Raw genomic sequence first — 26,975 nt, forward strand, 5'->3', positions numbered from 1 at the left:
TTGGAAAGAGCTTTATTGGTGCTGCAGGTCACCAGTAAACCGACACCCATTTTGACTGCAGCAGTCGACTTTATCCCTGAGCCACTTCCACCCACACCAGGTGAAGGGCTGACAAACTACCATGAATAATTTACAAACCCAACACAAAATAAATGGTACGAATAAATATTTACATGCATGCAAATTAGAAACAAACTAATCCTAAAGTCAATCAAGAAATTAAATCAAACTTGATATAACTTTCAGAGCATTGCCCTTCTTAGTTCACATGGTATGCTCCACCCTTCTAAGGAGACACACCAGAAAGGTAAAAACCCAATTAGCCCAACGCAAACAAACTGAAATAAAGAAATGAAACTAAAAGTACTTGTTCTGTAAATAAATATCAATACTCAATAGGGATGGAGTTCCTGGTCTCCATCACAAGCATAAAGCTAATACCTTCTGATTTCAGGGTCTTTTTCTGAGCAGAGCTGCTGGACGGCTCCTTTGGTCTTTTTCTTGACAGAAACCTTTTTTTGTTTTGCGTTGGCTAAGCTAACGCCTTGATAAATTTCCAAATAAGAAAAGTGAGCATCAAAAATAACATTTCAACTATATTTTCACATATATTTTATAATTATGATTGAAAAACAGATAGAATTTTATGATTTAAAAATATGCTAGATTACATTTTTCCATTGTTATTTTTTTTTCTCCTCTTCCCTACAACCCTCTGAAGTCCCTCTAGCGCACCCCGGTGGCCTCCACCTTGTAAAACAGTGCTCTGACAAATCTCATAAGGCCTTCACAGGCGCACCGCACTAAAAATGTTGAAAATTATGGATCCTCTTGCTTCAACGTTGCAACTTTGAACAACTTTGTGTTGATCTATCATATAAAACCTTTCTTGCTCTCCCTCGTCTCTCCTCCCAAGAACAAATAAAAAAATAATTTAAAAAAAACATTGAACTATGAGGTTGCGTTGGAAAATGTTCAAGATGTATCAATAACTTTGCAAGGCACCGTGCCACCCTGCAGAACATAATGTGCTTCAGCATCGGCTGGCTGTTTGGACTGGATCATGTGCCGCGTTCCCCAGCAGGCCGCCATGTTGCTCAGTTCACCGTCTGGTGTTAGATAACTGGAGAAGAGACCTTGTGACCTCTGATTGTGTTTCAAACTCTCTCTGGTCCAACCACTCGGGCATGAAACCGATGAGAGGAGACTGTGTCGGTCCTGATAATGATGTGTTTTGCACACTTTAAAAAACCCTGACACGATGCGTTCACGTTGCATCCGCTTGTCTTCTACTGTTTGCATGAGCTCATGTTTACTTCAGCTGCGTTTTTAATTCATTTAGGAGGTAAGCCTTTCACAACACTAAAGCCATAGATACAGAATTTATTAAACAAAACAAAAAATATATATATTAGGACAAAATAAAATTTAAAAAATCAAAAATGAATGTGATAGTCTACTGTGTGGGGTTTTGACTGTACTGATGTGACTTGTAGTTTCTGCTCAGTTTTCTGCTGTGCAGCCAGCATGCAGGCAATGAACTCAATGCCCTGCTGCATGTTATCTGTCTGCCATATTGACCATGCACTTCCATCTGCATTCTGCTGCTACGGCTAACCCACGCTATCTCGCTAACACTCCCAGGACTTTCACACGGCTGATATCATCGGCTCATTGGATTTCACCGGGGGAGATGACATGAGTGCAACGTTGCCACTTCATTAGATCATAGTGCAGATGTGTTGGACGTCCTGTGAGCAGCTGCCTGTGGTCGGTGTTCCCTGCATTTCCTCCAGTTTGTGCTGGTTCTTACGAATGATTACAGTGATTCCTCTGTAGCTAACCTAAAGATCCAGTGCAGAGAAAAAGTCTTTTTTTTTCCTTCTGACTTTTCTTCTTTTGTCTTGCAAACCTCAACAAATCCAAAAAAAAGTGGATGATTATAGCAATGAGTCATTGTTAGATTTATATTTAATGATTTCAGGAAGACAGCACAGATAAACAAATCATCTGGGTTTACAATTCGGTTTATTTTGGTTGTTTTGAATTCAGGAGTTCTGCTTGTGTGTGTGTCGTCTTTAACCGGCTTCATTTTAGCATTTTCTGTAAAAAAAAAAAAAAAAAAAAAAGGTGAAATTATCATTTAGATTTTTGGCTTAATCAAATGATGGTTAAAACTTTAATTACTTTAAAAAATTATATATATGTATACAGTATATCTTGTGCTGATTTGTAAATCATTGTTCCGTTAGCTGCTAATTTCATGTAAATATTCTTGTCTTCCTTATCATTTTTGCAGTTGTGTATTCTCTGTAATGGTTTTTCCCAATTTAGTTCTGACCTTATTTAAGCAGCATTGCTGGTGTGGTCTGGGGGGGCATCAGGTGAAATTATAGAAGCTTCAACTAATTTTAATCTGAGCTTATTTTTTCAACCACTTGGGTCGCTCCTCCTTTCCATCACACTTAAACAATCCTACAAAACTAATGTCAAAGCACTAAAACGGACAGTCAAATGCATAGCAACCAAAGATTTAACATATAAATAGGAGCTGGGGGACGCCATTGTTTCTGGAGCTGCACTTCCTCTTTCTGCTGGCCCCAGATCAGCTGCACCTGCAGAGCAAGAGACATGAGAAGAGGGTGGAGGTGTTGGAGAACAGACACAGGGGTTGGCAGGCCGGACAGGACAAAAGGGAGCGGGGAGGAGAACAATGGTAAGGCCCACTGGTGGAACTGGAGAGAGACAGAAAGTCTGCTGGGCCGCCGGCCACCCAGCCCTATAAGGAGCCTCCAGCGCCACACAGGAAGGGGCTTTCTCCAGAGCTGCCTAAAACAGACACACACACACACCCCCTCTGATACCTACACAGAATAGAGTTACACACTGATACAGGCAAACAATAGAGACTCCCATCACGACTAAAGCCCTGGACTTGACTCTGCTGTAACTCCAGGGAATCATCTCACACAATCTCAGAGAACACATTGTCTTATTGCGTGAACAGCTCCAGAGGCAGAGATTTAAAAAGTTCCCATTCTTTTGGGAAGAACTCGGCTCTCTTTGCTTACACAACATCAGTTCTTCAAGACCCGCAAATAAAAAAAACAAACAGCAATGGTAGTTTCTGTGATGTGGTTTAAACTGAAATGAAAATGTGCAACAAGCTGCATGTTGCACATGAGGTGATAACAGTGATCCTTGCTTTGCATAGTTAATTAAGTGGAAACATTTAGATTTTTTTTTTCTATTTCTTCCCTGATGCTCAAAAGAAAATGTGATTTCTTCTGCCGAGTACTTCACCGGCACACAGAGGTTTCAGTAGCAGCGTTTCGATTGCAAAGTGTGCAAAACATTGTCAATGTTCTGCTAATGTCAAAAAAAACGCAATTTCGCAATTGTGGTGTTTTCAATAAATAAGAAATGCAATTAGAATCACACGTGGATACGTTTATTAACGCGATAAATCACAAAAAACACGTCGTCCTCCTGACACCTTCTGTCGTCTTCTTCGTCTTTTCCGCCTCAAGAAACATCCGGATTGTTGATCAAATTACTGTGGTGATGCAAAAAAAGTGTTTTCATTGCAGTTTTGCAGAATACACACATATCGACACAGCAGACAAAACCACAGCATCCCAGCATAAATACCTATCATCAAAGAACTGTTTTTTTTTCTGAAATTGGTGTACAGTATTTACATTAAGCAGATTTATTTTTGTAGTTTCAATTTGTGCAATTAAATGGTTAAAGGAAACGCATGAAGTGACTGCCAGCTATGCTCAGTGAACAGGGTCAGCTTAGCATTAAAAGAGAAATAGTACCAGAAAGAGCTAGCAAAATAACACTGTTATTTTGCTAGCTCTTTCTTTATTAGGTTTTTATGTTTCTTCTGCATTTTTCTTTTCCCTCAAAATGCGGATAAATGCCACCTCAATGAAACGGAGCAGGTTTCTGAGAAGACAAACTAATGTGTAATGGCCCCACCAGGTCTGTCTGCATTGGTGCAGTAGCTCTATTATTGCAAATGATTTATTCCCAGAATTTCTCTCTTCCTTAAGGCTGTGAAGCGAAGTAGGAAAGAAAAACAGCAACCAGTGGACAACAAAACTGTGCTGAGCCAAAAGGAAAGAGTAACAACCAGCTTCTTAGAAATGTAGTGAAGTGGAAAGAAATAAGTTCTCCACAAAATAAATACTCAAGTTAAGAAAAGATGCTCAAAAAATGAACTTAAGTAAAGGTTCTTCATACTGGGTACAGTACTGCGGTTGTTAACACTGGTCTCTTGAAAGGAGATTCTGGGCTCAATTCTTCACGGAGTTTGCATGTGTGAGTTTTCTCCTGCTTTCCCAGCTTCCTCCTCCAGCATCCTGGTCATGAGTCCAGTGCGTTCTTGGCTCTTTTGGAAATCCTACCCTGACTGTGAAGCTCCCTTTGGTCATCAAACAAACTCAAAAGTATTTGACTTTAAGACGTTTAGCCAGATGCAGCTTTGATTTGTCTCTGAGCGTGAGGAGGAGTCCAGAGTTTCCTCGGTACATATTGGGAAATCAACCGTAGCTTTGATCTAACCTTCCAAAGAACAAAGACAGTAATGACGCACTGAAGTTTGATGAGCTTGCAACACACATAGTAAAATGTGCCAAACGCACCACATGCGAAATGTTTCCTTGGAACATCAGCGGGTCTGCCAAACGCGGTCATATCGCCTGTTAGACGCACGCGGTCAACATTCAGTGTGTGCTTTGTTAAATCAACAAGCCGCCACAGTGAGAGGAAGGATGGCCGCCGCTGGCCGGGGTGGGCGTCCGAGCCAGCATGCTGATTTTATTGCTTTGTCTGGGACGGGCGTCTGCACGGTGACTCTGCCGGTGCCATCCACAGGTCAGGGGTCACCGTTTACGCAGCTCACTGACGCAAGGTCAGCGCCAGTGTTAACGCGGGTCCACAGCGAGTTACGCATTAGAGCAATGGCAGCCGTCCACAAACCGATGACTCATCCGGTCAACAGCAAAGCTTTGTCCCCAACAAGTGACGCTGGTTGTCCAGAGACAACTAGAAATGTGCCAAATTCCTGGAGCCCCTCCTTCGTTGTGAGATATTTTTTTTGCTTCATTTTAGGTCTGTTTCCTAGAAATTCCAGTCGCTCTACTCTGGATGATGCAGCGGAGCACTTGGGACCCCGAAGCAGGAAGCGCAATGAGTCAGACAGGCCGGCGCTTCGAGGAAAACTCTTTAAAATGCCTGCAAAGTGTCGCTTGCCTGCACTTTTCTTTTCACACATCTGAGCCTCTTCCTGGAAATGTCTTACATCACTGTGACCTTCTGACTTTTGCTCCATCCTGCACTGCCAGCCCGCCAGCTGCTTGGCACACTCATGGTGCAAGAGGGGGCGGTGCTCAAAAACTGAAACATGAAAAACATTCCAGTTGATTTAACTTTTGTTTCTTTTGTTTGTTTGTTTTTTCTCAACCAAAAAAGCGTCAAGGATCTGACTCACAATTTTAAATTCACTGGAATTGCTACACCAGTCTAAAGTTATCTTTGTTCCTACCAGAAACTCAAGTTTCACTTTAGATGATGAGGAACAGTTTTTTTCTTGGGGCAAAAAATCCAACCAACCTCGTCCACGAGTTGATTTTGGGTTAAAATAATGGTGCAGCCACGGGACGTACGAAGAAAACGATGTGAAAAGCGGCGTAAAAGTCTAGAAATCAGATTAAATCAGCTAGTATTTAGAAAGCATTCGTTCTGCTGTTGACATGTTGAAAGCGTTTCTCAGTGCTGAAGTGTTGCACACAGTGTTTACAATCAGTTGTGCCAAAGAGATCGTCATTAAAATCCTTTTCCAAGCATATGAATTTCTAAACGTCTGATTATGCCAGCGAGACATAATAATGGAAATAACCAAAATTCACTATAAGACGCCCCTCATCAGACGTCCGATCAAGGAATCAATCAAGAGGTTTGATCCAAGAGCTTCAGAAAGATCTGGAAAAAAACGGTACAATTTTCCCCCTGGAAGCAACCAGTGATGGCCCCTGTGCACGCTCACTGCGCAAGGTTCCACTGCCGAAGAAAAGCCATATTAAATGTCATCTCAAGGCACTTTACAAAAACAAACATTTCCAAACACATCACCCCAAAAACACGATGCCAAAAGCGAATCCTGCCTGGGAAGAACGTCGTCCGGCGAAGCTTGATTGTCAGATTAAAAGCACATTTTACAAACAGCAACCTGTAAGCGAGTATTAAACAAACTGCCATTAAGCCGACGCTTTTCAAATGTTTTTATTGTAATATTCTCATATTAAACATCTTGTTTTTCATAAGCTGTAAGCATGCAACTATAACTAACAGAAATGAAGGCCTACAAATATTTGCTCTGTGTAGCTCGTCTACAAAATGTGTTTCACCTAATGAACAGTTACTGAAACATATCAACATTTCAATAACCTTCTAATTTATTCAATAGGACTTTAATAGTCTGGTTTTAATTTCAAGTTTTAAAAGTGTAATAGTGATCAGAGATGGGATGTGAATGGGTTTAAAAACTCTACACTGCTCTGGATGTTTACTCTTTCTGTATGAATTGAGTTGCATTTTGATTCAGTAAATGTAGTTACAAGTAATTTAACAAATGTTCCTAATGAAGCAATCGGTTGCAATTTATTGTAATACGTGTTAGTGGTTTTTAATATCTTTCATTGTTTGTTAGAATAAATCTATCATTTCAGTTGCACCACAAAAATGTTAAAATGACTCACAAAAAAAAATTAACTTTGTGGGTTTATCTGAATCTGCTTTTTCCGTTTCAGCTACTTTTCAGAAAAAAAAAAAAAAAAAAAAAACTTAAATATGGAGTTTTGTTGGATTCCAAGTGGAGGGCCTGAGCTCAGGCGCCTTCAGAAAATCAACGTTTTCTTAGATTGTCTTTGAAGATGCGTTTTTATTTTGAACATCATTTCAAATCCAGTGACATGACGAATTAGAAACACTTTGCCCTGAGTCAAATAAATCCTGCTGCTGTAATCATATCGCCAAAGAAATTCTGTCAGGCGGTGCTGGGCGTCTGAAGATTTGTTTAAAACAGCCTCTCTAAACAAGCGGTGCGAGTTAAAATTGGACCTCCAGTGACTCATTTATGGACAGAGTGACCAATTCTGGACCCAACGTCTCAGGAAGGATCCAGCAGCCTGTCTGAATTTATGATAAAAACAAGCTAAACATAGAATCAGGAGGAGCCTTTTGTTAATGTGACAGCAGCCAAATGTCACATCCCGCACCAGTCCGTCAGATCCAAACAAAACTGCTATCAAGAGCTGTTGACTTTTTAAAAGACTTTTTGTTCTGCTGTTCCACTTAATGCTGACTAATGTCGACCGTGTGGGCAGCCGGTGTTCAGTTCCTCTTCGCAGACGGTTGGGTGAACCGGTCTGTGCTGGAACTGAGTTAACGGCCCCTCCCTGCCTGTAATCACTAATCCACCACCACTCGTTTTGTCTGTATCTTGTCTCGTCAGCCCAAACGTGAAAAGCAACTGTAACTGTGTTTCCTCGGGCATCATGACCGGCTTTCTGGCTGACGTGGAACTCTGCCGTCTTTAATCTCGAGTATTCCTCAGAAAAGAGGTGGAAATTAAGCTTCTTTCAAGAGTTCTTTGTGAAGCAGAGAAGACACTTTCTGTTTGACCTCACGCTCATGAGGTCAGCTGGCTTTTATTAGCATCGTTGTTCTAGTGCTTGGCCATATAGCACGGCTGTTAGTGGATGAATTGGCTAATAGGCATACCGGCTAAGTCGGATAATAAAGAACAGTGACAGATTCTGTAAGCAAAGAGCTCAGGCAATAAAGCGAAGCTGGTCTCTCTTTAACATCAGGATCAGCTGCAGTTGGGTAAACAGAAGTGAGGATTTCTGAAGCAGAACAAGCCTGGACTTCCGCTTGCAGGGTTTCCACGAATCCTCAAAAAGTCTTAAAATCATGGATATAAAAATAAGGCCTTAAGAAGTCTTCATTTCTTTAAAAAAAAAATAATAATAATAATAACTTGGCCTGCATTCTGCGACTCTAGCTGGTTGCAGCTACCGCTAACTAGCTAATAATATAGTGTTGGTAGCCAGCAAGTCAGCTAGCTTTTTTATCCCACTCCTGGGTAAGTAAGTGCAAATTCACCTTCACCATATTCTCACTTCTGTTTCCAACACGTACTATTTATTTATCTGCCAATTTCTATTTATTTTTTGTACATTTCGGATGTTACAGGCCTTAGATCCTGTTCACAATGGTCTTTAAAAGTTTTTAATTTGAGCTGGTGAAACCTCTACGTTTATCTGACATAGAATATTTAATACCTTTTAGACTTTTATATCTGCAACAAAATTATTGAATTATTGTTGTTTGATTTAGTTTGTAATATTAATGACAAGTTCACAAATCGTAAATTACGATAATTTTAGTTCTAGCTCCACTTAGCTGACGTTTTGATCTCTGGGATTTCATCTGACACCCAACACAAGGCCGTGAAGGGAAATGAATAGAGTATGTGGTTTTAAAGGTTTTTGAAGCTCAGACCCCATTCCTCTGACGCCCCTAAATGAAATCCATCGCAACCAACTTCCAGAAGTCACATTATAAGCAAACAGTCCCCCTGAAAGTCATTTCAGAACAGCACAAATCCAGCTGTTCTGTGAACGAATCCAGAGGTCTCTGTGAAAACCAGAATCTAAAATAGACCAGAATAACAGTGGAGTCGTCATGCTGTGGGAATGTCTTTACTTTAACCGGACGTTGCTGAAACCTGATGGAGTGACAGATGGACAAGCAAGTAAGCTGTAACTGCAGCAAAGCTTTCTGCGCATTTTCAGATTTTTTGTTGTAAAATCAGTTATTGTTTTTCTCCACTGGACTGCGATGTGCTACTCTGTGTGCATGACATAAACTCCTAATAAAATACATCAAAGTTCGGGGTGTATCCGAACAGAATTAGGACAATCGAAAGCGTTATGAAAACTTTTGCAGGGCTATTTTTGTAGGCTAATTCCGTTGCTAAGCTATACATCCTGCACCTTCTCCCCGCTCTCCGTTTGCGCTCTGGCCTCCAGGCTCGCTCTGTCTGCCGTGGCGTCTGCTCACATGAAAGCTTTTGCCGCGTCTCTGTCTGATGAAAGGCAGGAAGAGGGTGGGAGAGGACAGACTTGAATCCAACGCTGTAAACTGCTGCCAGCAGGGGAAAGATGCCCAAGACAGCAACCTGGAATATTTATCTTTCGTTTCCCAACAACTGGACAGCGCTAAAAGGATAAGGAAGCCGAGGGGGAAAAAACTCCTTGGCAAGAGAATATATAGATGGACACCAATATCTACTAAAACTTGGGAACTAACATGTAAAGTGGGAGTAAAGGAGAACCAACAGCCCTGCTCCTCACAATGTGTAGACAAAGTAAAGATACTATTTTTAGGACTGTAATGCAGGTGGAAGTCCTTCAACTGGCTCAGAGAATAGACTTTAAAAAGCCTCAGTGAGTTTATAAATCACTCAACGGCTTTGAAGCACAATACATTAAAGAGCTGCTGTTGTCGTAACAACCTTCCAGACCTCTCAGATCTTCAAACCTGGGAAAGGCGGCATTCAGCTTTTAATGCTGCTCCAATCTGGAACAAACTTCCAGAAAACTGCAAAACTGCTGAAACACTGAGTTCCTTTCAATCAGGGCTTAAAACCCTCCTGTTTAGAGCCGCCTTTGATTCATCATAGATCAGCATATTTGATGTGTATTTGCTCTGCTTGTCATTTTAAAGATAATGGCAATACATAAACAGTGAGATCAGGAAATGCTGGATGTCATTTTATTGTCGTATTTACTTCAGATCTTTTCATTACATATTTACAATTACAAGCAAACACTTATGCTTAGAGTCTCTTAACAGATAAGAAAGTATTTTTGGTTTTATGACTGAATGCAAACTCAGCAGTGACGCCCCTGCTAACCTGTGTGTGAGAAATGGAAATAATTAGGTCATTAAGACTCTGGAAAACTGATCTACACCAGGAGGAGGTGATTAAACCATTTCATTCCAGTGTTTGTACCTGTGGCACATCTAAAAACTTCAGGACATGCAGCGGCCCGTGAGGACTGGAGTTTGACGCCCCTGGTCTAAAGTAACAACAGTGTTGTTTTAAGATTTCAGAAAATGATTGATAAGATATGTGAATTTGAACTTTGACCGGAGACTCAACTGCATACGCTATTTTAGATAACTGCACTGTATTTATTTTGAAATGTTGTCCTTGTTGTACAGCATCTTGTTCTTTATTCTGTTGTCTTGGTGTGAACCTACACGCTTCGATTCCCACAGGAACCCTCTCCTCCCCCGGCTGCGGGACAATAAAGGTCATTTCTATTCTATTCCACTAAGAAGAATGAACGAAGACACCTCTAGCATTTATGTTTCAGATTTAAATGTTAGAATTTGTTTTGCCATTAAGCTACTCAAGGAATTTCACTGCATGTTAAAAACGTCTACCCCACTTTACAGTTCGCAACACACAAAACTTTCTCGTAGTTTTATAACTTTCCATCCCCCCCCCACAAAAAAAAATCCTTTTAAATAAAAAGTGATGGACAACACAGAGGTAAAACGTCAGTCTGGTCATAAAACTGTTGATTTAAATAGTTAATTTAATGACTGGAGAACTAGGTTCTATGTTTTTTTCTATGCAAAGGAAAACCATCACCATTAAGCACTGCAGATGACTAGCACTTCGATGCGACTGTGAGCAGCTACCTTGGTGACTAACATGTTTATTGCATCAGCTCAGGAGCACTCCTTTCCAAACTCCCACCTGAAACCTCCACACCTCAGTTCACCTGATACAGGGCTGTCCTGTAACTCTGCACACATGCTGGAAGCGCCTGCAGTCAGATGCCGTCATGCACCGCAAACCCAGCGAAACCGGTTTGAGCCGGTGGCGGGACTATCAAGGCAAGCAGATTAGCAAGGCATCCACTTAGCTGATCTGTGCGTCTGCAGTTAAGCCGCCCGACACACCGACTCGTTGGTAGGAAAACAGGAAAAAAACAGAAAAAAGGTTTTGTTTGCTTTTGTGTCTGCCTTGGCTGTTGGCTGTGGAAGGGTAATTTCTGCTTTTGTGTGGGATGGTGAAGAACCAGATGGTGACAAACCAAAGCCTCCACACGTCTAAGCCCTGTAATTCCCCCTTAACATGCTCTTATCTGGAGAGCACTGATGATTACTGAAGAGACTCCGATGCAAATACGCTCCTCTCCTCTCCCCCGCCCTGGCCGGCCTGAGCCCAACTGGTTTGCGCCAGTCTGGTGAGGCGTACTGCATGAGGCGCTGTACGGGGGAAGCCTACTAAATATTGACCACTTCCTCATGAGTGACTCTGTCTCTTTGAATGTCTTCGCCTGCGTCAGAGTGAAGACATGAACTCACAGACGTTTTTTTTTTTTGTTTGTTTTCCTTTCGTCTCTTTTCCCAAGGAATCAGTTCATGGATTTCATGACTCAGCACCGTATGAGTCTCAACATGTGGGCTATCCCCTTTGTTCTTAATGTTAAACCCATTAGGTCAGCTTCTGGTTACCATGGCAATTTGGACTGTTTGGTGCAGGGCATTTCCCTACCAGTGGTTTACACACAGGTCATGAAGGATTTGTTTTCCTTTTGTTTTTCTGAAATTCAACCAAACATAAAGCGATTTTCTAGTTTTTCTATAGTTTCTCGCCAATTATTGACTTTTCAGCTTCGTGTTTCCAATGGTTTTAAATGCAATTCTACAAACATAATCTGATTGTAGAATCTAAAGCTGATGGTTGTGCAAAAGAGCTGCAGGGAAACCAGGAGAGAGGTGTTTAATGATGACAGACAAGACTTCAGACTTCAGTACAAAGCATTGATTTATTTCTTTAGAAAAAGGACAGTCAAAGGAATGTCACATCAGTAAAAATCACTGTGCTGTCACAATGCAGTATCACATTTTTGTAGTGTTCATACGACAAGATGAAGTTCAGAGAAAAGGCATGTGTTCAAGACAGGCATTCATGTAGAGAGGCAGGTTCTTCGGCACCATAAAGTCTCCCACTGCAGCTGTGCTGCACCATCACCAACACGGTGACGTGCACCTGCAGGGATGCTGCTCCCCAGCCAACACATCCACGGGGGGGAATGTATGCATGCATGCATGAGTTCTAGTCTGAAGAAAGGCATGAATTCCCTTCAGATTCCCAGGTACGTCGAGCTGCCCCGCCTGCTCCAGGCAGGGCCCCGTTGCCGGCGGATCCTCCGTCCGTAACGCCGCAGCTGCCGCGGCGCTGTCCCGGCGGCGCCTTCTCGGGCGTCCGCCTACGGTGGAGACCCCCAGTCACATCGGGAATGTTTTCTCGCTTGGCTCGAATCCAGAGCCGAGAGATTGAGACACGGGCGGTGAAAGACGACTGCCGGGCGAGGAAGTCAGCGCAGCATGAGCAGCTGCCGGACCATCCCCGCGATCCGGAGGAACTTGTCCTTCTTCCGCTGCTTCAGAGCCATCAGCGCCCGGGCCGTCTCCTCCGGGTCCTGCGTGTAGGAGAAGATGCTCCGCACCCTCTCCTCCGCCTTCATGTCTCCCGTTTTCTGGAAGAGTCTCATCAGCGAGTCCTGGTTGACGTTCTCGAAGATGTTGGCCACGGCCTTCTTGCGGTGCGCCGTGTCGAACTTGTTGCCGTGGGCAGAGGGGCTGACCCGGCGGGACTCGGAGGACATGTAGGAAGACATCGCGACTCTGGCTTTGCTCCTGGCGCTTCGCGGCTCCGGACGTGGCGCTCCAACTCGGACGACGCTGAGCTGCTCGGTGCGCTGCTGTTGGAGCCGGAGCGGCTGTAGCTGGTTCAGAGCAGGAGCGTCTGAGTGCGGAGGAGCTCAAGCGCTCTGGGATTTATAGGCGGACGGCGGGGCGAGCTCCGGCAGGACGCGCTTCCAGCGGTGACATCAGCGGCCGGGGAGCGGGGCGGGCGCCGCCTACGGCTCGCATGGATGTCAGAGAAACAGCTGCATGATGAAACCCGAGTGGTAAAAACTAAAGCATGACTCCGACCACTACTTAAAAAAAAATATACACACAAAATAATAATAGTAAAAAAAACAAAAACAAAACAAACAAAAAAATAAAAATATAACCCGTCTGCATAGGCGAGTTATATTTCAATGCAAATCATCTTTAGTATTTAAGCACTAAATATGAGCGTGTTTGTTTAAAATATTTCTTACAACACTAATGCACAAAAAAACAAAGCAGAAGATGTGTATGCATTTAATCTCACTGTACGCACTAGTGCTGACTCTTATTTTCGATGCATATATATGCATGAAACAGCATTGCCAAGATACAGAATGTAAAAAAATAAATGAAATAAATAAGAAAACTAATAAAACAGAATTGGAAATAAAATGTAGGCTATATAAAATTATTACTGTTAAATGTGCAGTAATGTTTTTTTTTGTTTAGTTTTTGTCATTTGTTAAAGCCGTCACAATATCCTGACAACATATCATCAGACAGATCATCTGTGTTGAAATCTTACTCCTCTGCCTCCTTCCTGTCATACAGCCATCTTCAGAGATAGAGCGCTGTAGATCAGAAACAGCCAATCAGAGGCAAGAGGAGAGTCTTAGCGCTGTCAATCACGGTTGTGTAGGTGCCGCTTATGCTTTCCTTGTTGCGCTCAGCTACGCTGCAGTTGCCATGAATGCTAAGGCTAGTTAGCATGGCCACCGATGACGGCGGATAAACAGTTTACTGTAATGCTGAATTGTTTCTCTGTCAATAGCACAGCAGCAGTGGACACATGAGTGTGTGCAACATTGTAAAAAGGAGTGTGAATGTATATTCCCTTTACAACAATAAAATACAGCGCAGAAGAAGTTACCTAACTAAATGCTAGCATGAGATGCTCTGTGAAACACGTTGGTGTCAGCATCATGCTGTGGGGAAAAGGTACAGGGAGGTCAGAGCTGATGGGAGGGTAGATGGAGGTGAACACAGTGCATTAAAACCTCAGAGGATGCAAAAAATGTCCAACTGGGGTCAAAGTTCAGCCTCCAAGCAGGAAAACGGCCTTAAACCTACAGTCAGAGAACTGTATTCATGTGTTAGAACGGCCTAGTTGAAGTCTAGACATACAGTTACATTCAGTAAATGTAGGTTTTCTAACCTAAAGGTGGGTTTACTTCGTGGGAGTTCATTTCCTCCCTGTGTTGCCTGCAGACACAAATCCCCATAAATCACGCTGTTTGAAAACAACCTCTGCTTTCAGGACTTCATTTGAAAACCATTTTTAGTAGGCCATTTGCTTTCTGCTCTTCCCAATTTGGCCTCAGGAGATTTTTATCTTTCCCTTCCAGTCAGCAGAGGGCTAAAAATATTTGCCTTAGATTTTGGACTTTACAAGGAGGGCTTCTTGAACTTTGTTTACAACTGGAGGTGACCCCTGGCCCGTGCAGCGGGGCTGAGTCGCACTGATAAGGCCGCGAGGCGTTCCCCCACTTCAGACTGCGCTCACAAAACAACGGCTGGCTTCATGTTGGCTGGGCTGCAGTCGTTTTGCCCTTCATGTAAAAGCGTGTCCACTTCAGAAGCCAGCTCCTTATAAGGAGAAACTTCAGAGGAAGTGTCTTTTTTTTTCTTTCGGTATGTGTTGGGGAATTTTGTTTGCTGATACGAACAATAAACTCGATCCTATTGGAACAATAGCCAGACAGCTTTGTCTGAATAACATCACCTGCCATTTTTTCCAAGATGGCATGACAAGGGGTTTCATTGGGAAGCGAAAATATGCGGCTATCTTCCGCTTCACAAAGGGGGGGGGAGAGAAATATAGCTGAACTGGCACATTCATGACCCGACTCCATCTCTAGAGGGTTACAGAAATAAAAGCCTCACAATAAGGTTTCATCAGGAGGATGGGAACCGAAGCCTTGAGCTTCTGACCCTGTTCTTGTGGTCAACACCACCATTGAAGCATTCCAACAAATAACACATTACATTCAGCTGAGCTCGTGCTGACCCGTCAGCTGTTCTTCCTGCAGAGAGGTTTCGCTGCCTCCTTCTGTCCTCTGGCTCAGAGAGGATAAACATTGTTGTCCCTTAAACAGAGTCCAGGTCACTGATAAAACCCCACATGTTGAAAGTATCAGAAGCTCGACGCCTCTCGGTGAAGTAACAGGGTCAGTGGCTGGAGTTATCTCTCCAGAGATAGCGGCAGAGTTTTCCTGCTCCTTATCTGTGTTTATGTGTGTGTGTACTGTACATGGAGGACTGTACTTGTCTTTTGAAGCAGCTAGAGAATAATTTGCTAGCTTGTTATCTTTGTTGTTAGAAATCCTAGAGGTTTGAAACGTTCGAATCTGCTGCGTGTGTTCTGACCGTCAGAGACGCTGCACTGGGTTACATAACAGCGTAATGTTTTACAGATGCTATCTATATTAGCATCTTTTCATGCCTATATGTTTACATTTTGGTGGAAGCTGTCACTATTTTGTGACAGCTTGATATGAGACAGATGATCTGTGTAGAAAAAGAAAAGAAAAACAATCCAGCTCCTCTGCCTTCTCCCAATGCTGACTAGAAATAACCAATCAGAGCCAGGAGGCGGGTCTTATCACTGTCAACCATAATCATGTGTGGCGGCCTCCATTCTCCCCTCCACTCCTAGCTCTCTGCTACGATACCGCTAGCGGAGCCTGTAGTGAATCCTCAGGCTAGTTAGCATGGCCACCGATGACAGCAGATAAATGGTTCTTCTGTAAGGGTAAGTTGTTTCTCTGCTATTAGCATATTTAGCAGCAAGTACATGAGGTTCATTGACAGCACTAAGGCCTACCTCTTGGCTCTGATTGGTTGTTTTTGGTTGGGAGTGGTGGATGTTTTCAGACAACATTACCGCATGGAGAATGTGGAGGAGATAAATTTTTTCCCACAGATTATCTATGTTATTACATATAAACACGACGTTTTGACTTAAATATGTAAAACACAATTTTTATAAAAGTTACATACTGGACCTTTAAGCCGGGGATCATTGTGGTTAATGCACTTACAAGTAGCTTTCTCTTTCTCTTTCTCTCTCTCTGCCCCCTTCAGTGTTTTTTTTTTTGTGTCGTTCTCTGGCAGTGCTACAGTGCCACCAACTGGCCCGGCAGACCTACTACATCATATTCTATGGCCTGCAACTTGTCTTGTGGATGCATGTACTGTATTTTCCTTAATCAAAAATACGCCATAGTATCTAACGTAAGTAATTTTTTTTCAGTTATTTTAAAGTTTAATGTTGCCATATTGAATCCTAAAGCTAAGTTTCCTCTGCATATAAAATAAGTCAAGCCAAGCATCTCCACCTATCCAAATTCTTAACACAACATGTAATTCAAAATGTAACATTTCAACATGTGTATGGTGCAATTCCAATTTAATTAACATATAACCAGAAAATAATATGTTAGGAAAGCTCTCACAACACACACCCCCTCAGTCAGTGTGTGATGCTCTGTAAATCCGCTGTGATACCGACAAACCTACTGATTTAGGGTGTTGGTTTTCTCTTAAACAGACGAGCAGGGATTTTCCAGAGGGTCACTTCCTGTTTGCTTCTCTTCGCATGTAATCTCTTCTAACAGACCCAAATGCTTCAGAAAGCTTCAGCATCCAAAACCCTTATGGAGACAGGGATGGAGTACTGTAAAAAAATAAAAAACAAAATAGCATTCCTGGAAACAAGCAGCCGTTTCAGTGATGGCAATTGAGCTAAGCGACTCACATGGATTCTGGGTGGCAGAGTAGTGATGTTGAATAATGAGTCACTGCAAGCTTTGTGGAAACAGTGGCAGAAAACATGTCTTTATTCAGGCCAGTGTTTACATTTCACTCAAGGATTTTACTGGAAGCTGAATACAGGGCTTATGTAAGAACAGCACAGAAAAGGATGGACATCCGGAGCAGGTGGGAGTCTCAGAAGACTGGCTGTGTGTAGGGGGGTGTGTGTGTGTGTGTGTGTGTGTGTGTGTGTGCGTGCGTGCGTGCGTGTGTGCGTGTGTGTTATAAGGACAAGCCCACTGTATGTCTCCAGAGGTAAATAGTAAGTTCTAGAAGATTTCAGAAAAGGTGAAACAAATAGAGAGGAGGACAGAGTGTGAGGGCCGTGCTAAGACAATAAAAAATAAAATTAATATAATAAACTCATAATATTATGACAATAAACTCACAGTTGTACAACTTTACTCTCTCAATATTATGAATGTTCTGGTAATATTATGACTATTCCCATATTATTTTGAATTTATTCTTGTAACATTTATTTCTTAGTACGGTTCAACTTTTAACTAAAACCATATGGAAAGCTAAAAATTAATTCCTTCCATTTCAAAGTCTACTGCACAAACCAATAGATGGAACCAACAAGATAATAAATCTTTACACTGCTGTCCCAGAAAATACTTGATTATATTCAAAATATGAAACATAAATATGCTTGTTTAAATGAGCTGCGCCATATTTGCAGAAACTGTAGAAATACTGTATGTCTCCTGTTTATTCTGTGGTCAGCTTTGTTTCAACACTTCCTGCAATGAGAATACGGACCACAGCAGACAATGTGATGAAACAGTTTAATGCAGAGCCCAGTTCAGATTTCCTTCCCTCCCTCCATGGGCCGCCTGCTGCTCCCAGCTCAGATTAAATGACTGAACACCGAGTCTCGGCGGACGCCCAGCCGCTGCAGAGCGCCGTCTCCTAACCGGATCAATCCAGCCAGCTCTCCTTCACGGTCGACTGCACCGCGTGGGCCTATAGGGCCAAACCGAGCATTAATCTGTCAATACGATGCTCCCCTACCAGGACAATGAACTGTGCCCGTCCTTGTCCCCCAACCGGATCGGTTGCATCACTCTGCAGGGCGGCTGTTGAAAGACAGAGCACTTCCATGACTTTTTATATTGTCACAGAACAATCTTTGTCCCACCCATTCTATTTCTAAATGTTTTTACTTGATTCCATTAACGCTTGCAGTTCACACAAACACCACAAGTCTTAGGTTGATAAGTTTACTTCTGATTTCATTGTGCATGGCCAGATTTGGGATGAGTTTCATCTTTAATAAATACATAACATTGACTTTCTTGAGCTATATGTAATGTTAATGTTATTTCGTCATCAAAAACATACCTGGAGTGTTACTTTGATTCTTTCCTGCATATTTGAGGAACCCCTGAATCAACCATTCTGGGGTTTGCTACATGCAAACTACAAATCATCGCCTGTTTACCCAAAGGTCCTCCTTGGAGCTGCAGTCTCCATCTGAGCTTCTGCCTGACAGAAAACCCCTCCCACACTCAACTCCTGCAGACTAGCGGCGGCAGCAGATAGCAAACACCTTGTGGAACCTAATGAGTCTGAAGATGATGATGTTTCCTCCTTCCTACCATTTTTTTTTTTTTTTTTTACAATTTATTTAGGAACTTTTCCAACACAGAATGTTGTCATTTGTCTGTTTGTTCATTTTGCTACACATCTTTGTAGCTACAGAATGCTGGACTTGTTTTAAAGCAGTCTTTTCTAAGGTAAATGCTCATATCTCTCCCTTTCTTTTCAGAGTTCCAAAACAATTTGAGCTCCAAGATCACAACAAGCAAAAATGCAGACCATCTATTTTTACAGATTAGTTCAAAACTTGCTGGTGGACAAGCAAGTTTGAACGATAAAGGTGGGCAAACTTTCAAAACTTCTCTTTGGAGGTTTTGCTCTAACCATCTCAATGCTTCCTTGTTGACATAATTACGCTGTTTTGCTTTGAGAGTTTTTCTCCATCATTTTAAAACCTGATGACGAGCAACAGTTCATAATTACGAAGGTGAAGAATTGCTGTTGAATGTTTTCACAACAGCTGTTCGGCTGTTTGATAAAATTATTATTTTTGACGATTCAAAGGCTTAGTCTCACTGACGAGACTAAAGCTACGAAATCCTCACACACTGAAATAATTTCTGTTTACGGAGAAGACTCGGCAGAGCGCGGGGTCGATGCTAAATTGCTCTTCACATCTGCATGAGGATAAAATTCTGTTGGCAGCTCAGCTGTCTCCGTGGCGATACAGTAGAGGATAACAACAGCGTGCGTGGGAGGAGTGACAGAGGACTCTGGCTGTGTCAACATACCATTGCTCCACCAAACAAGCAGGTGACTCAGGGCCTTTCAGCAACTCCAGAGTTGGGATAAATTAGAGGCAGTAACTGCCTGAGAGGAAACCGGGTGAGTCTCATGGTCCTCGCCTACAGTAAACCTGGAAATAGTAGGTGGATAGATATTTACACATTTTACATTTTGACTCCGTTCCAAAGCACAGACGGATGTTGTAACAAATAGAGTAAAACTATCAGGTCATTGCCCTGTAGCAAGAGAACTGAACTTCCTGCTAAAACACCCGACTGTCTTATTTAGCTAAGAGTCACCAGAGGGAGCTTCCTGGGTTCAAGTATCCACCGCTTTCTATGCCGGCCTCTTCTTCAGCGCTCGGAGCGGATAGCTGCGCTGACTCTGTGATATAAGTGAAGCAAACTGACCCCATGAACCTGGTCTGGTGCCAGGTAAAGGAAAGTGCTGGAACAGGTTGACAGTGGGACCCATTGTTCATTGTGGTGGGAGGCCAAGGTCACAACAGACTGCGGAAGGACGAACGCTTGGCCAAAGATCTGCCACGAGACTAATATGAGGAAACACGCCCTTTGATATGAAGCGGCAGGATTGTGATTTAGTAATTCTCCCGAAAAAAAAAAATTAGGTAAGAATATCTTGCAAATGAGGACTGTGTTTAATAAATGCGTGAGATACCACTTTAACTTCCACATAATTGTCCTAATACTCTGTTGAATTAGGTCAGTAGCTTTAAAGAGTGGGTGACAAGCTGCATTATATAAAATGCTCAAAATTCTGTGGAAGAGGTGTATGGAGCCTTGTGCCGGAAGAGAAACGGCGAGTGACTGAGGGTCATTGTGCGTAACGGAAACCCTGTAAATTCTAGACACAAACAGGTACCATAGAATTGTACAAAAATCTGTGAGGGACGGCAGAGTCCCTGTTTGAAATTCCATGAAAGAGTTGTACGGAGCCTTGTGCCAGAAGCCCATTAAAATGCTGTTTACATTGTTTTAAACTGTGATTGTGAGTGGGAATAAAAATAGCAACAGGTATTTTGTTCCATATAACACAGTAGGAGTGTAACAGGTAAAACTTCTATGGATGCAAACTCGACTAAAAACCCACCTGTTTAGGATTGTATTTGAAACGTAATCAATTACAAATTTATTGATGGAACCTGATTTAATGTCGTGTTTTGATTGTTGATTCTATGTTGCTTTGTGTTTCTGTGTTTGATATGATGGAAAGCACTTTGAAATGCCTTGATGCTGAAATGTGCTATACAAATAAAATTTGATTGATTGATTGATTGATTATATAACTTTTATATAAAAAAAATGTATTTATATATTTGTTAAAACTATCACCATGTCATGACAATATGAGACAGATAATCAGTGAAAAGATCAAGCTCCATCTCCTTTCTGAGCTACTCTGAAGAAATGCATCGCTGCTAGTCTAAAACAACCAATCAGAGCCAGGGGGCGTGTCTTAGCACTGTCAATCACAGTTGTGTACGTACTGCTCCGCTAGTAGTGGAGAAACATCTTAAAGTTACAGGAAAACCGCTTATCCACCGTTATCAATGGTCATGCTAACTAGCCTTAGCATTCTCGTTCACAGGGGTGATTGACAGCGCTAAGACCCGCCTCCTGGCTCTTATTGGTTCTTTCTAGTTAGCACTAGATTTTTTTAAGATTATTTGTTTCTTACCAATGCTGTCACACCCACAAAAAAATATATAAAATATATATTTATAAAAGTTGCATACTATTACATATTATTTGACTGACATTAAAGTGATTTGTTATACTATGTTTTGTTAATCATGACGGATTTGTAAAAGGAAAAACAGGGTAAAATGTCCAACGTGGTGAATATGTTTAATAGGTAGTAAGCTTTTTTATTCTTTTTTTAAGCCAGCATTAGATATTTATAAGATTTGAGTACTGTCGCTATTATTTTCTAGACTATAAAAACAAGTGGCAGAGGGTCAACTATTTTTAGTGGATGTTTTCTATGACAACAGCTAAGAGACAAAGAAAAAGCAAGCAATATGCTCCAAAATCAGACTGACAGGAAATCAATCCGCTGGTTTTATCGGAAACGCTATGAGCTCAGAGAAGTTTAAAAGTGCTTAGCGAGTAAAAGCTGCATGTGGAACCGAGAGCCACGGCTAGTTTCAACTTCAGACTGGTCTGAACCGGTCTGTGGGAAGATTAGTCAGCCTTGTAGTGAACTTCTGTCTCTACTGAAGAGTCTCCTGTATCTGAGGCAGATAACAGAAACAAGGGCATTGTTTGAGAGAAAACAAATACAAGATCTTTTATTGGTGTTAACTCTGAAAATCATAAAATAAGTTCAAGAAACAGAAAAAAAGAGAAACATGAAGAAAACTTAACAACAGAGGCAACAGTGAAGAAACTAGGTCGAGATTAGTGCGGTTCTATGTGACATGTAGACTGACTTACTCAGGAATTAATGGAGTTATCTGGGATTCAACCAAATCGCTGTTTAGTGTGTTTTGCTGCAGAAAAACAGCTGGGAGGGATCATCCCTCAGGCTTCTTGTTTTTTTTACAATGCGGCACGTGGCATCAATAAAAACCCATCCATGTGTGGAGCCGACGCCGCCTCACCTGCAGCGCTGCAGGTGAGGCGGCGTCAGCCCAACGGCTCTGCAGAATACTGGAGGAGGAAAACCACACATACCATGCGGATGATAACAATGGTTATTGTAGCGATTTGAGAAAATGCTGGAGCAGTTTTCATAAGCACATAAATTCTCAGATGTTTTAGATGTGAGAGAGACATAATGGTTTACAGAGGAATATTTCAGAACAAGGTGAAAGAAAACAGGGTGAACCTGCATGCAGCGTTCAGTCCTGGAGAAGCAGTGGCTGTTCACCAGAGCTGGGTTTTCAGTTTAAAGGAGTGTTGTTTTGAATATGCTTTGTTTATTTCAGACTGTTTTGCAGTGGTTTGAAAATGGCTCTGGGACAATTCATCCTCATTTGTTGCTATGTTGTCCATTTTTATTCATATTTGACATCCATTTAAAAAAAATGAAATATTTGATTTCATTGTATATTGCTATCCAAATATTTTATCTTAGAATCAACTTCCACTAATTTTAGTTCTGATCTCTGTTTGGGTTAGCTAACTCAAGAAATGTGACATATTGGTCATAATCATTACGTCATCATGTGCTGGTATCAAAATAAACATCTCTGAACAATATGTGCATCCAGTAGTCTACAGGTAGATGTTACAAAACTTATTGGGTTCACCAGTTAGGTTCCAAGGGTCAGTAATGAAACATGGGTGATATGAATCATCCCAAGGAAAAAGTATTTGTTACGAAGAGACCTGAACCTTTAAAAGTATAGTTTGCAAAAGTGTGATATGAGGAGCAACTATTCAAAACATCCATGCCTTTTACACAGTACTTTGTTTTAATAATGTCTGTGCTATTTGTGCCATGCTAAAGTCTATCAACTAGCCTTTACTTAGGTTTTCCAATGGGAGCCAAAGGTATGCTTCTTAATTTATATAAAGTTTTAGAAAGTTCCACATTTTCCACCAAAAGGTTGTGTTTGACAGGGCATGGTTGAGAAGTAATAGTGATTTGCTGATGTACCCTGGAGATGGGACGTTTTGGTTCCCAGAAATGCTAACCCATCTCAGATACCTAGCAAGTCACAAAGACAGGTTACAACTTTGTTGTGCTGCTTTAAGTCTGCTGCTGCCCTACTGCTGGATGTTCTCATTCAGCAAATATTTATTACCAGTGTAATAAATAATAATAAATAACGACTTAGCATCACATTCTCACACATCCAATTCAGTATTTGCTTATGTATCACCAGGCTGCCGAATAAATTTTGGATGTGGCAAAAATGTTATAGCGTGAGTGTGTTCCACTGTTAGCAAATCCCATGCTAATGTGGCACCAATAACTCGATAAGATTACTTTATCTCATGCTACATTGTCCAGGTACTGTGTTTGCATTGGTTCACAGACTTGCTGAAATGCTTAAAGTGACTCCAACTGATAGCAGCCCGATCTACTTTCTGATTACCTCATTTAATATATTTCAACCACTTGAAGGTACATCCATCCATATATATATATATATGTGTGTGTGTGTGTGTGTGTGTTTGCGGGCATGCGTGGGCGTGTGTGAGCATGTGCTTACCAAAAATAGACTCTTTCCAAGTGAATAAATGATCTCTTATCTCAAATTACTTTGTCATTTACGAATGCAAATTTTCTTGAGGTCCTTGAGAATGACAACAATAAATAACAAAAAACATAATTTCTAACACTAGCTCTGCTCTTTTTCTAACAGGCATGTGTGTGAACAACCAGATTATCCGTCAGATCAGCATATTGTTTGAAACTTGTTCGTGCCTCTCGGATGAGAAATGGATCTTGGCCTGGAGGGAAATGGGAAAATGTTGTGATTGTTACGTTCAGCCTGGCAGCGGGGAAGAGAATGGCGTGTTCCTGGCAGGATCCCGACCCATCAGAACACACGCTATTATCACAGTCTGGTCCATAGAGCCGCATGTGTGTTTCCACAAAGGCCTTCAATGCTGCTGAACCCTCAGACTGCATCACTGAATGCACCATGATGACAAGTAAAAGATGGGATGTTAAGAAGTGTAAAATCAGGTCTGCTCTGCAAACAACATGGTTTTACACTTTTTTCCCCTGCATTCAGGAAACACAGGCTTCCAGAATGCAGAACATCAATTTGTAACATTTACATTGAGACTCTCAGCGGTAGGCTAGAGCCCCCTGCTGGTAGATCTGACACATTCCAGTTCAGATGTAGAAATATGCCTCAATGCAGAGGCTGCCCTCTGCTGTTCAAGAAAGAAAGTGCAAACCACTAACTAAAGATGTTTATTTAATTTCAAACTGGTGACTTGTAAGCATTTCATTTTCTGAGCAACTTCTTGTGTCACATTTTGTTTCTTTAGCTTATTAATCTTACTTTCTATTTTGATGGTTCTGTAAGCATCTCTGCTGCATAAATGCTGCCAGCTGTTGTACAGCGAACAGTGGCAATTCTGTTTGGGTGTGTCCGATTTACTTTTCTTGTTACCGAATCTGATCTTTCATGAGTGAAAGCTATAGTCTTAAAGCGGCTTTACCTGTTCTCTGCAAAAACTCGCCCTCACCACGGGGGGACGGAGAGAACAACGAGACAAAGTACTAATAGTTTAACGCTAGCTGTTATCACCGGAAATATTCTGATTGAAGTTCATTGTTCTGGGTTTATTACATAACGGTGGAAATTACTTATTGTCCTAAAATCTCTGTTTTTATCAAACTCATTAAACAATGGAAGGGAGTAAAGGTGAATAAAGTAATAAAATAAAATATTATCAAGAATATTTTAAGACCATTCTGATGATTTGGAAACAATGATTAAAACAAGAGTCAGCAAGAGCAACCTGGTGCCTGTTACCAGTAAACTACGTAATACATTATGCATTTCAGTCATAAGAATTTGACCAGAAGACAACATTGATTCAACAACATCTGTTCTTTTTTTAACAAAACAGCTGAAATTCAAGTCCAGACACAGGGTGTAACTCTAAAGGGAATATGTTAAGTAATAATAGATGACAAAATCAGTTGGAAACCTCATATTAAACATTTACAGAATAAACTATGTAGAAGCACATCAGTCCTGGCTAAAGCCAGACATATTCTGAATAATAAATCACTTCATATTCTATACAACTCTCTGATTTTGCCATATTTAACATATTGTTCAAAGGTGTGGGGAATCCAATACAAAAGCTCTTTACAACCACGGAGTATCCTACAGAAACGAGCCATTAGTCATCTACATTGTCGGTTTTCATGAGCACACAAACACGCTACTCTTCAAATATAGAAGTCTTAAATTTGAAGATCTGGTGTAATTTAAATGGCTCAAATTATATTTAAGGTATCTAATAAACCATTACCTGAGCTCATACAAAACATGTTTTTTTGAAAGAAAAGGGGGATATAACTTAAGGGGTTACTCAAACTTAAGGATTCGTAGTTTACGCACAAGAGCTGTTGTCCAAAAACTGGGCTACAAATTGACACTATTGTCTTTTCTCTCTCTCTCTTTGAAAACCTGACTTTATCATTTTTCTTGGCAGCATATTAACTGCTACAGTCGTTCTTGTCTTGTGCTGACTGCTGCTGAACGCCGTCACCCCCACAGCTTTGAAACACGTAAGCTATAAATTCTATTCCATTTCCTCAAAATGTTTCCTTTTTCAAACACTTCTCCAAAATGTGCATTAATTCTGTTTTTGATTAAATTTGCTTGTTTTCTGTTGTATTTTAACAAACAGTGAAGGAGAGATTAAGGTGGAATGAAGTGATAAACGATGAGAATCCAGGGACAGAGCACTGCAGCTTGACCATCCGTAGGTTTAACACTAATCCCAGTTTATTTAAACCCAACTCCAATCTGTTAACATCTCAAACAGCACAGAAAGGTGCATCATTATTTCCCCAAACTAACATCATTCCTGTTTTTAACACAATTTAGGCTTTCTGAACTAGACTGAACTGGGTTGCATTCTGATATCTTTGCCAAATCTCAGGAGTAGAGGCAGGTGTGCAGAAAACTGAAGTTTAATAAATTATTCTAACTTTCTTTACAAAAAAAACCCAAGTAAAAATGATTGAGTCTATATATGAGAGGCAAAAACTGGCATTCTAAGAAGTGATGGTGAAAGAATTGGTGAGTAAATGAAGGGAACAGCATGGCAGCTGTGGGGGTGAGGCGTCGTGTCACAAGACAACAAACCACACAGGGAGAGAAAGAAGAACACAAAGGAACTAAATGGACAGAAAACTAAAGGGCAATGCCAAAATAAAACAGCTAAACCAAAACACAGAGATCAGAGCCTGAGAAAGAGCCAGCAGTCTCTACCGAACCAGGATCCCAGTATGACCAAAGCGATAACCACAATAAATCAGAGTACAAAGCATCGTGATATGAATTCAAGTGTTTTTGACTTTTCTATGCGGTTCACTGAGGTACGTTGTTATTAATTAGCAGCTGATTTAATGGGATTTTGTGAATCCCATCCCAAAAGTCTTTACTGGTTCAGGAAAATGGTCCAAAAAACAAAAAAAAAAATAATTATGTTACGCAGAAAACAGTCAGAGGTCCCACATTCACATTCAGAGGAAAAGACGCAAATTAAAATTTAAAATGAATCTGAGCTTATAGGTTGGAGCTGAATATGTAATGATATATTGAAATATTAAGAATTTGTGATTTTTTTTTCTCACAATTTTATGTGGTCCCATTATGATGAATAGCTGATGGAGAGGGGATTCGAACCAGCAACCCACCAGTTCCAGGATGGACTCCTACGCCTCCTGAGACACTTTTGTTTTTCTAAAACCCTTTTCTCCGTCAACCCAACTGGTCTTCTTGATGCTGATGGCGAGGGACCGGCAGCAAGCCAAACACTGAGAAACAACGGCGGTTCCCAGAGTTTACCAACACACACTGCGATGTTGCATAGCCTTTTTACGGAGGTCAATTTTGCTTGGAATCAGAAGCTTCTATGGAAATAGAATAAAACCAAAGTGTTCTTTCGACTAATTTCAGTCTTTTTCCCCCCCCCCATGCAGCTAACATCACACCAGCAGCTCACACCATTGATTCAGGAGGTTTACAGTCGACATAATCTTCATATTAACAGATTGATTAATCCAACATTACGTCCATAAATACTACAGTTATGTTCAAT

General features: G+C 41.3%; 1 protein-coding gene and 1 long non-coding RNA gene across 4 annotated transcripts; one reads left to right on the plus strand and one right to left on the minus strand.

The window, feature by feature from the left end:
* Positions 1 to 11,905: 11,905 nt before the first annotated feature.
* tcim (transcriptional and immune response regulator) lies at positions 11,906 to 12,932 on the minus strand. Its single transcript, XM_005806597.2, has one exon. It carries the CDS (start codon positions 12,777 to 12,779, stop codon positions 12,477 to 12,479), a length of 303 nt encoding a protein of 100 aa, XP_005806654.1. The 5' UTR covers positions 12,780 to 12,932; the 3' UTR covers positions 11,906 to 12,476.
* Positions 12,933 to 15,633: 2,701 nt separating this feature from the next.
* On the plus strand, positions 15,634 to 25,330 carry LOC111610345. 3 transcript variants are annotated; one of them, XR_002753614.1, is made up of 4 exons: positions 15,634 to 15,811; positions 16,174 to 16,293; positions 18,647 to 18,757; positions 23,540 to 25,330. It is a non-coding gene; the product is annotated as an uncharacterized LOC111610345 (long non-coding RNA). The 3 variants fall into 3 exon arrangements; XR_002753613.1 differs by lacking the exon at positions 23,540 to 25,330 and having other exon boundaries at positions 16,144 to 16,293; positions 18,647 to 19,835; XR_002753612.1 differs by lacking the exon at positions 23,540 to 25,330 and having other exon boundaries at positions 18,647 to 19,835.
* The last annotated feature ends 1,645 nt before the right edge of the window (positions 25,331 to 26,975 follow it).

Source organism: Xiphophorus maculatus, chromosome 12, assembly GCF_002775205.1.
Source record: "Xiphophorus maculatus strain JP 163 A chromosome 12, X_maculatus-5.0-male, whole genome shotgun sequence".
In the NCBI taxonomy this organism is placed as follows: domain Eukaryota; kingdom Metazoa; phylum Chordata; class Actinopteri; order Cyprinodontiformes; family Poeciliidae; genus Xiphophorus; species Xiphophorus maculatus.